Consider the following 11,608-nt stretch of genomic DNA (forward strand, 5'->3'; position numbering starts at 1 on the left):
TAAAAATCAGTTATCTGTCAAAAATAGGCGAAATATAACCTCACATTTTACAAATCGGTAAACAAAACAAAATATAACAATAGCCAACGGCTCCGAAAGCTCAGTCCAGTTATCGAGCGGCGCTCGCTTACTGGACTGTCGACAAAGCCCAGTTATCGAGCGGAAGCTGTAGTTGTAGGTGCATGTGTGCGTGTAAGTATTGGTGTATGTGTGTTAGTGTTGGTGTATTGTAGGCGCCAACTCGTTCTAATCCACTCTGATTGCTAACACCCTATTGAACCATTAACCTTAAATTTGGCAATCTATGAAATAGAATGAGTTAAACGCCTGGACATAATAGTCAGTTAATCAAACAAGGAATATTAGTATTAAAGTGAAGATATAAAGAAGCAACGCCCCGAACTTCGAGAGCACAAACCCCAAGAACCAAATGACAGGCTGCGCGAACAGTCGATCGACTGGCCACCACCAGTGAATAATGAATCGAGCAAACCCTCCAGCACCAACCGCCACCAGCTCTCCCGACCTGCGCCAACAAATCCGAGGCACAGCCCAGCCATAGCTTCACCTTAAAACCAAAATCTAGATTGCAGAGCACAATACTTCCCAAGTAATCACGCAGCTCGGGCCGCAAATCACGCACAACACGTCACAAATAAGACAAACACTACCCCGCTCGTACAACCGAAACCGATCTAGAGTAGAGAAGGGTCTCTTTCCACTCCAACCCGGACTCAACTGCACCCACAGGGTAGCGCACCCCACACACACTGCACTCATGCATCCATCACGACCCGAGCCGCACGGTCACCTGGGTTGCTTCTATCTGCATGACCCGTAACGCAGAGTTTATATCCCTCTCTTGCATTACAAAGCAATCCCTCTTCCCAAAGTTTGTGCGTGGTATAAATGAGATTATAAAGCTGAAGAAATCGTCACCAACACAACCGCCAACAAGTGAGTGCTCACTCAATGGTGTCGGCAGAATCAATGAAGACCTCCTCAGTCCCAAACCCAATTATCCTACACTACTCAAGTAACCACAATGCTGAAGCCGTACGCACTGCACGTACGAAGTATGTACATACAGACCTAACCGCACCGCCTAAACAAACCACCTAGGCCGAACACAAGCGAAAACCGGCGCCACCACTGTTGAACCACGACTATACCAGTAGGTATAATCGCAATTAAGCAATCGTAGATCCATTCCCCGCTCCTACTCAGCCTTAACGATCCATCCCAGACAACCAGTCATCGTATAAGATGTTGCATAAGATGATAAAGTGGAGGCCATATGCGTGCATGCCTCCATTTAGGCGCATGTAAAATGTACGCATATCGCCTCCACTTCAACATCTTATACAACATCTTATACGATGACTGGTTGACTGGGATAGCAATGCTTGTCAATATATGCACCCCACACACGCAACCCCCACAACCCAACAGTATGGTCACTTGAGTATCCCTGGGATTTTGATTGCATGATGGTCAGGGATCACAGCCATCAAAACGTTCCACACTTTGCCAGGGCTTGCGACCTGTAGTCATGATGATTTCCGCTATGGGAAACCATGATGGCTAGCGGTGTTACTATTTGCCGTTATTTTTTTCCACAATTTAAAGAATCTCATTAGAAATCTACAAATATGAATAGGATTTTGGAGAAGAACGCAGCGCTGGCAGTAATGCTGCAGCATGGAACCCGGCAGAATGTAGGAAGATACAAGCAGCAGACCCGCTTCTTCAGGGAGATAAAAAAAAGTTTTAAAGAGCGGAGTGCCAGGAAATGGGACTGCTCTGCCTTCTTCAAGAAACACGCAAATTTTACCAGAGGCTGAACGCTCCATGCAACTGCTTCGTGCTGTGAGTCGAAATGCTCCCGTCAACTGGTAAAGAAGGTATCGCAGCTGAACTGTGCAATAGTAAACGCAAGTGTTGTACCTTTGTAGGGTAGGTAATCAAACTTTGAACCATATTGCGGCTTTCTGAAGCAGTGCAAATTTTAAGTGATTTTTTCTCCCACATGGAAATAATTTACTACGGCAAAATCGTATGTACATGAAAGCCACGGGTATAAGCTTTCTGTTAAATGGTAAAAAGTTTGTATTTGCACCGAATTTCATTGAAATATTCGATTTTTCATCAACAATGATTTTAATCTTAATTTGAACCATCGTAATCATAATTTGAACCAATTTTAATCTTAATTTGAACTACTGGCGGCAGCAGCTCGAGCAACTCACAAAACAGCCAATTCTATGCTAAACAATTAAAAATCACATGAATCTGCTAATTCGCATACCTATATTTCATTAGGCAGTGGAATCTCACCTCAGAATGTTCGAAATTCTTTAGCAATTCGGAAACTAAATTTGGAATTTTCCATCCCCCAAGAGTAAACAAAGCAACCACTAGCGCAATCTACAGGCCAACACTAAAAGCTCACCCCCGTTTACTAGTTCAAATTTAGATTACAAATGGTTCAATTTAAGATAACATTCTCCAAGTAAGAATCACTTAAATTTGATAATTTTATGACAAATAATGCGGAATATTATTCGGTTGGTCGATTCTACGATAAATAAGCTTTCATTTGACGTATTCACTTATTGCGTGTGATGCAATGCATGAGCTGTACGGGTGCACCGAAAATGGGCTTTCTCTGGGGGGAAATAGGTGAAATCACAGTGATTTTTCAATTGCCTGTTTTCCATGACAAAAACGCTTTTTTCAATGCTTTTAAAGTCCATGTTATCAGGTTATATTACGGAAAGCTGTTTAACATCTTTTTCGGGACAATATTTGCCTAAAAAGTACGTCGTTTTAATGAATTTCGAAATGGTTCAAATTAAGATAACAATTTGACTAGTTCAAAGTTTGATTTCTTACCCTACTGGTCAGTTTAACCTAAGTCACTCAAATAAATAAAAAACATCGGATGAATAAACTTTTTACAGGCACATTATGAAAAAAGAAGTTTATTGTGCTCACACCGACGTGACTGATTTTGTAGATCAATTTTACTTACGTTCAAGGTAGGTGTGAACCGTTTGCATCTATTGGTGGTGTGCTATTTCGTCAATTTTTGCAAGAACTTGATCTCCTGGATGTTGCTGCTGAGTATGAACTGTGTGGTAGACAAATGGCGAAAGTTAAACTGTTTATCAATGTCGTAGGTGTCTAAGAAAAAAGAATACGCACACGCCAGAGTTTTGTAACTAGTAAACCCTGCATTGCATATAATGCACACAAATGGTCTTTCGCCGGTATGCACCCTCATGTGAGCTCGAAGCGCCTTGGCCAGATGGAAACCCCTACCACAATACGAACACTGATGGGCTCGCTCTTCGCTGTGCGACCGCATGTGAACGTTACGGTCACCCATGCGAGCAAAAGATTTGTTACACACCTGAAAAAAAAAGCATTATTACCTGTTACTCGATGCAGCACAAATAAGTGGATATTTAAATAGAAACGACTTGCATTCGCAATGGGATGGTTCTCGTCATGCACGAAACGCACGAAGCTGTAAATGCTACTCAAAGTTTACTACGAGTGAACAAGCAATTAGTAGCGATTCCAGTTATGTTTGGTGTTATTGGTCGACGAAGGAATGCACTCAAGAGTAAACATCTGTTTGACACGAACAACTAGGTGTAGAGTGACTTTAACTTAGAGTGGCGTCAATGTCAAAATTGGAACAAAGATCATATGTCAAATTGCTGTCAAATCCATACAAACGCGCGTTCCAAACGAGCAGGAGACCTGTCAAAATCGGAACATGACGCCACTCTCCCTTCCAGTCACTCTAACTAGATGTTTGAGCATTAACCCTTTCCCGCCCATGGTGTCTGTAGAGCACCATAACTTTCAACCCTTGTATCTCTGAAACTAATGCAGTTTTTTGAATGTTTTTAATTGTAAATCATGATTTCACATGTTGTTTTCTATCTAAAGGCATTACACTAAGGCGCCGTCCACAAATTACGTAACGCTCTAGGGGGAGTGGGGGAGTACAGCCGAGAGTTACGGCCCATACAAAAATTTTAGGGTTTTCATACAAAAAAGCGTTACGGAGGGGGGAGGGGGGGGGGGTAAAAAATGGTCGATTTTAGCGTTACGTAATAAATGGATGCTGCCTAAGTATGCGCATACAAATTCAATGTTTTTGTCAAAAAACTTTTTCACGAAAATCTAGGTATTTTTTCGACAAAAAAAATAATGACAAACTTAGACGTCTCAATTAATGGCATAGTTATCCTTATGGGTTGAAATAAAAATAGTTCTCTAACAGATTTACTATTTATTTGTGTAGTCATACGGGGCCGGATCACAACGTCCGAGGCCATACAGTCCTGGACATAAAGTCGCTTTTTTTTGCGAAATAGCGTCCAAAAGTTTGGATGCGTCATTATATCCTATGTGCCTTCTTTCCTTGGACTTCGTGGCGTATCTGCAAGTTCGGACGTTATGCCCCGAAAAAATGCGCCATAAAGTCCTGGGACTTTATGGCCTCGGACGTTATGATACTGCGCCTAGTCATACGTTGGAAAGAACTGAAATGTGTATTTAAACCCTTAATTTGATACAATATGAATGGTGCATGGGCACATGGCGTGCAAAAAATAAGCAATTTTCCAATGTAATCATTGTTTGCACCCCATTCTAGAATTCTGGTGGCATTAAAGTTCGAAGTTTTTGAGAACAACTTGTCTCGAATTGTAATGAATTTGTATAAAACTGGTTAGGAAAGTGATTTTCTTGGATTGTCAAATGAAGCATCCTGTGATTTGACCATTTTTAACGAGAAAAATCATGAAATAAAGTTCTCCAGATGCCTGGTGGTGCTCTAGAGCACCACCTCATATTTGAGTTGTAATAGCCTTAAACGATAATTTTGGCATAGAAAATAAGAATTTGTTCTACCATTTTCAGCAAAAATAATAAAAACTATTTTTAAACACTAAAAGAAGTCATGGGCGGGATAGGGTTAATTTGTATTTGGTCAAATATTTTATTCTGTGTCGGCTTACCTCACAGCTGAATGCTTTCTTCTTCAAATGAACTCCGTCGATATGCATCCTCAAGTGTTCCGGTTTTTTGAACCCCATGCCGCACTCTTTGCACACAAATTTCCTCTCCTCGCTGTGTGTTTTAATATGCGATGCCAACGATGCCGGCACCTTAAACGTTCTGCTGCACAAATTGCATCCGTACGTCGGACGATTTTTTCCCCTTTTCCTGGTGCCTTTTTTTTGCAGTACCTCCGGTTTAATCGCTAGCTCATCACCAGAATCTTCTTGTTCATGCAGTGATTTAATGGTTAACTCTGTTTGACCGTGGACCACCAACTGATGTCGTCGTAGATCTCGAATTTTACGGTAAGACTCATTGCAAAACTCACATTTGTGTGGTTTGTCGGCATTATGTATCGCCAAATGGAAATTGAGATTACCCCTCTGCCTGAACTTTTTGCCACATTGCTCACACTGATAAGGCTTAACGTTACAATGCACCGTAATGTGTGCTTTCAGGTTGGTCTTCGTTAAAAATTGTTTATGGCATATGTCACAGGTGTACTTCTCGGTCATGTCGTGTTTCTTCAAATGGTATTTCAGGCTACCTTCATGGACATAACCTTTACCACACTTGTTGCACAGGTATTTATTTGATTCATTTCTTTTAAAATGAGACCTCTCATGCTTCAACTTGCAACGGACGTACTTGAACGATTTTTCACAAACCTGGCATTTATATTTCAATCCAGTTTTATGTTTGTCGGAATCCTTTCCTCCTTCAATGTCTCGTTTATTATCAATATCAGGTTCCCACGAGGGATCTTGTTCCGAGTCACTTGAGAACTCAACGTCATCCTTTGATTTACTGCCTGGTTTTGTAACACTATCATCAGAATGATCTGCGTCCTCTGATTTGACTTCGGGCTGATCATGCCATGATGCATCTAAATTGGAATGTTCCGATTCGCTCAAATCCTCAGCCTTTGGTGGTTCACTTTGCTGTAATGCCGTTTGTTCAGCAACAAAATACTGCTGAAGATATATTTGGACCTTTTCACAATGCTTTCGGAAATCTTCGATGGCCATCAAACGGGCTAAGCAAACGCTACAGACTTTTGTTGGAAAACCATCATCTTTCGAAATCTGCAATGAGTATAATTTATTGACCAAGTAGCAAAATTATTTCCAACGAAACAGTTTTATACAAACGTTTTGCTTTAAAAGTAACAACAGTTCGTAAATAATAACAGAAGTTGAATCGCCGGTTAGCTCCGTTCCGAAGATATAGGTCATTTGTTGGCCGGGATCAGTGGCCAGGCAGGTTCGGCAGGTATGTGATATTGAAAGCTTCTCCGCACAGACTATCTGTAAATCAAGTTCAGTCTTCATTTGATCTAATTTTGTTGTAATATTGAGATTATTTTGAATGGCTTGTTTGCCACAACAGATGTAAAAGATTTCGATATATCGAAGTTTATTCTGTGTCAAAGTGATAAACAACACAAAGACATGTTATATACGCTAAAAATCGTTTTCACAAAGAAACGGTGGCACTCTTCTCAACGCGCCACAATATTGAAATAGGATGCGAAGGGTATAGTGGTAATCACGTTCAAATGTATGCGTGTCTCTTTTGTAGATGTAGTAGTGAAACTTGGGGGAAAATATGTGCACTCTTACCCCGGTTGTTAGTTTTATCATTATTTAGCCGTTTTACCCAAATCAGTTGGGTAATATTTTCATATGCAATCTGAATAGCATTTGAATTGGCGTGCATTTTTGTGTATGGAAAAATTCAAGCTAGTGTTCGTGTGATGAAATGTCACTTATCTCTATAGTGGTAATCACGTTCATATGTATGTGTGCCTTTTTGTAGATGTATACATAGATGTTGAACAAATAAATCAGGCCGAACATTTCAATAGGTCCTATCTGCATTTGAGAGGCTCTCTTTATTCACTTTCTCTTTCAATTATTGTAATGTAATGGTAAACTTTTCAACTGCTTTTGCAGTACAAATCAAAAGACGATTGATTTGACCATCGTTCTATGCAAGGAGATAATCTTAATTCAAACGAAAAGCTGAGATATTAACGAAAGAGAGGGAAACCAAAGAGAGCCTCTCTTCTGCAGATAGGACCTTTAGACATGTTTGGCCTGAAATGTATGTACACGGAGAGACGAAACTACCCAAAAGTGAGTTCTTTCCACCCAACTTCGGGGTTGCGTGCGTCAAGCCAATTTTGAGTTGATGGAATCGATGTTTTTGTTGGGTTGTTCCCGCTTGCTTCCATGTGAAAAAATACCTAATTTTAAGTTTTTTCCACCCAACCGAAATTTTGACTAGGTTGTATTCACTCAAATTTGAGTACTGTGCTAGAAACTCAATTTTGGCTTGACGCACGGAACTGCAAAAGTTGGGCTGTTTCTCTCTTCACTCTCTGACAACAACAGAAAGAGCGCATGAAAAGGGAGATGAAAAAGAACTCAAAATTGAGTTTAAAAGTACCTAAATTTGAGTTTTTCAGTTTCTCCGTGTATGTACTACAACTGTGAAGAAAACATTTGCACTCTTACTCCAGAAGTTAGTTTTATCATTATTTACTCGTTTTACCCAATTTGAATGGGTAATATTTACATATGTAATTTGAATAGCCTTTGAATTAGCGTGCAATTTTGTGTGAGGAAAAACTCGGGCTAGTGTTCGTGTGTTGAAATGTCATTTATCTCTATTATAGTGGTTTTTGTTTTAGTGGTGTTGCATGTACGTACACTTTGCATTTCACGAACACCACCTGAGTTACTGGTGGAAAATAGTAAACAAAAATCAGCTGTCCCTGGCAAAATTTCAACCAGTTTTCAACCAGTAGATTTGCGTTAGTGTTCGTGACACCGCGCTGCGAAACCACTATTGGTCGGTTTGTTCTCTACATCATAGGGGGTTTTGTGTTGGCCGAATTGCCTGAAATTTGGGCATATAACTCCGCTTGGTTGGGAAGGATTTGATGGGCCAACTCTGAGTTCAACACGTTTCAAAAACCCCCCATGACGAAGAGAACAAAACGGCCAAAATACGTAAGTTCCCTTATATTATTAAAATATGTTAGCATCTTGTTGTCTGCTTTCTGCTATTCTGCTATTATCAACGCATCCCCTGGCTTTCGCCCATCTGCGTTGTCTTTTCACTAGGCAATACGTCTACTAATTGATGTTTATGGGCTTGCCGGACCAAGTCATGTAGCTAAGCCAAACACCCCACCTACAACTGTTGGGTAGGCACCATTGTCCCGCCCACTGGTCTTTTACAGCTAGTTGTAGGTGCATGTGTGCGTGAAAGTGTTGGTGTAAGTGTGTTAGTGTTGGTGTATTGTAGGCGCCAACTCTTTCCAATCCACTCTGATTGCTAACACCCAATTGAACCATTACCCTTAAATCTGGCAATCTATGAAATAGAATGAGTTAAACGCCTGTACATAAGTCAGTTAATCAAACAAGGAATATTAGTCCTCTCTCTCCTCTCTCTCTCTCCTTGGCGTAACGTCCTCACTGGGACAAAGCCTGCTTCTCAGCTTAGTGTTCTATGAGCACTTCCACAGTTTTTAACTGAGAGCTTCCTCTGCCAATGACCATTTTGCATGTGTATATCGTGTGGCAGGCACGAAGATACTCTATGCCCAAGGAAGTCAAGGAAATTTCCTTTACGAAAAGATCCTGGACCGACCGGGAATCGAACCCGTCACCCTCAGCATGGTCATGCTGAATACCCGTGCGTTTACCGCTTCGGCTATATGGGCCCAAGGAATATTAGTATTAAAGCGAAGATACAATGAAGCAACGCCCCGAACCTCGAGAGCACAAACCCCAAGAACCAAATGATAGGCTGCGCGAACAGTCGATCGACTGGCCACCACCAGTGATTAACCAATCGAGCAAACCCTCCAGCACAAACCGCCACCAGCTCTCCCGACCTGCGCCCAACAAATCCGAGGCACAGCCCAGCCATAGCTTCACCTTAAAACCTAAAATCTAGATTGCAGAGTACAATACTTCCCAAGTAACCACGCAGCTCGGGCCGCAAATCACGCACAACACGTCACAAATAAAACTAACACTACCCCGCCCGTACAACCGAAACCGATCTAGGGTATAGAGAAGGGTCTATTTCCACTCCAACCCGTACTCAACTGCACCCACAGGGTAGCGCACCCCACACACACTGCACTCATGCATCCATCACGACCCGAGCCGCACGGTCACCTGGGTTGCTTCTATCTGCATGACCCTACCCAACCCGTAACGCAGAGTTTAAATCCCTCTCTTGCATTACAAAGCAGTCCCTCTTCCCAAAGTTTGTGCGTGGTATAAATGAGATTATAAAGCTGAAGAAATCGTCACCAACACAACCGCCAACAATGAGCACTCAATGGTGTCGGCAGAATCAATGACGATCCCCTCAGTCCCAAACCCAATTATCCTACACTACCCAAGTAATCACAATGCTGAAGCCGTACGCACTGCACGTACGAAGTACATACAGACCTACCCGCACCGCCTAAACAAACCACCTAGGCCGAACACAAGCGAAAAGCGGCGCCACCACTGTTGAACCACGACTATACCAGTAGGTATAATCGCAATTAAGCAATCGTAGATCCATTCCCCGCTCCTACTCAGCCCTAACGATCCATAGCAATGCTTGTACCAGGGCTTGCCATAGTATGGTCACTTGAGTATCCCTGGGATTTTGATTACATGATGGCAGTGTCTTAATTTGTCAAATTACAGTCATCCCAACCGACGCCCAGAGGCTCTTGCATCGCAGATTTGTTATTGTTTTGATTATCGCCTCGACAACCCCTGCGCCACTCTCTGAAGTTCAAGCGATGAAAAATTCATTACCTCGCTGTCTGCTGAATTTTTACCACGGACTGATATTCAAAGTCAGCATATTCATCTTCAATTGATATTTTTTGGTTTAAGCACGATTTAAAAGCAAAAAATGCTGCTGATGCATACCATTCACTTAAAACAAGCATAATTACTAGAATTAGGGCAACATATCGACATTTGCGTGCCTTAAATAGCCTAAAATCACAAAAAGTCATTTCCAAATTAAAAAAGTCATATTCATATTCACCGAGCTCGGACTGAAGATCAAAACAGAGCTTCAGCTACAGTTGATTACACTACGAGGCGTCGCTCTCATTGTCTTGCTTTCTCTTTGTCATGTTCATTCTCTGTGTCATGTTGGTGGGAGACTGCATTCGTTTATTTGTGTGCGTTTTCGCACTGATTGAACATCATTGGGCTGAATTTTTTAGGCACTGGTCAGGGATCACAGCCATCAAAACGTTCCACACTTGACCAGGGCTTGCGACCTGTAACCATGATGATTTCCACTATGGGAAACCATGATGGCTAGCGGTGTTATTAAAATATGTTAGCATCTTGTTGTCCGTACAATATGAACTATTCAGGGCTGTTACAAAAGTGTCGATTTGAAAACCGCAAAATCCGCGCCAAGCCATTTGAAATCCGCGCCGAGATCATCAAATCCGCGCCAGTACAAAACATATGGCTTTGATGACTCAAACTTATTAAAAGACAAAAATTTTAAAAGAAAATCAATTGATCAATTTATAAATTGATTTCTAATTACTTATCCATGACTTTGTATAAGTACTTCTACTTCAAACAAGAGTTTAAACATGTTGCAAACAGGCTTGTTTTTTTATTGCAATAATAAGATCTGGATCAATCATTCTTCACGAATAAAAAAAATTGAAAAAGTATAAATTCATTGGATCATTTATAATAAAAGTTTCTGGTCACACCACACCCTTGGATATTAGGATTGGATGGATATTTCAGCAAAATGTTCTTATTCTAAGGATTTCGAAAGCTTCAACATATTTTTTCAAGTATTTTGCAAAAAAAAAATCTACCAAGAAACCCGTTAAGACAGACAAACAGACGTATCACTTGGAATAAATTGCTATAAAAATCATCGTCACAAAATCATAATCGCCCAATGCTTACCACGCTGTGTTACGCATACCACTCAGTAGGTGGCGGTAGTGAGCAAACGTCAAACAGAAGCGAAAACTATGCGAGCGCCGAAATCGAGAAATATGCGAACTACAAAATATTTAAACTAATCGTTAAAAAGTATAACGATGGGAAGTGAGTAGAGAGAGACATCTGTTTGTCTGTGCCTTTAATAACTGTACCCCTCACAACGGGTGCTCTGATCGGAAATCATAGTTTTAACAAAACAAATTGTTTCGCAAGTAGTAATGACTGATTCAGGAATTCCGTCAATTCTGTTATTCTGAAACTCATCCATAAAAAATCAAGAAATTCTTGCATGTTTAAAAAAATGCTAAAAATTTCTAATGAATAATATTCTATCCATAGTTTTTTTTTTATTTTTTCCAATGGAATTAAATAAGAATGCAATCATAAAAAGCTCCAGGACGTCTTACCTGTATCTTTTTTATTTTGATTCCTTACGACACACACAGTCTACCAAACCAATGATTTTCTTTACAAGATTCTGTTAAATTTGGCTACAAAACTAAATG

General features: G+C 40.8%; 1 protein-coding gene across 1 annotated transcript; it reads right to left on the reverse strand.

Moving 5' to 3' along the window:
- Window positions 1-2,968: 2,968 nt before the first annotated feature.
- LOC109405769 (zinc finger protein 425) lies at window positions 2,969-6,559 on the reverse strand. The gene is made up of 4 exons (XM_019678834.3): window positions 6,234-6,559; window positions 5,040-6,167; window positions 3,208-3,415; window positions 2,969-3,133 (listed from the first exon to the last, which is right to left on the reverse strand). The coding sequence occupies exons 1-4, from the start codon at window positions 6,411-6,413 to the stop codon at window positions 3,063-3,065; spliced, it is 1,587 nt and encodes a 528-aa protein (XP_019534379.3). The 5' UTR covers window positions 6,414-6,559; the 3' UTR covers window positions 2,969-3,062.
- Window positions 6,560-11,608: the final 5,049 nt, after the last annotated feature.

Source organism: Aedes albopictus, chromosome 3, assembly GCF_035046485.1.
Source record: "Aedes albopictus strain Foshan chromosome 3, AalbF5, whole genome shotgun sequence".
Lineage (NCBI taxonomy): Eukaryota > Metazoa > Arthropoda > Insecta > Diptera > Culicidae > Aedes > Aedes albopictus.

Coding starts and splice junctions, on each gene's coding strand:
- LOC109405769 (XM_019678834.3), bottom strand. CDS start 6,413: ATGAAGACTGAACTTGATTTACAGATAGTCTGTGCGGAGAAGCTTTCA. Junction 6,168..6,233: donor TGTTACTTTTAAAGCAAAAC/GTTTGTATAAAA, acceptor TACTCATTGCAG/ATTTCGAAAGATGATGGTTT. Junction 3,134..3,207: donor TAGTTACAAAACTCTGGCGT/GTGCGTATTCTT, acceptor TCTACCACACAG/TTCATACTCAGCAGCAACAT.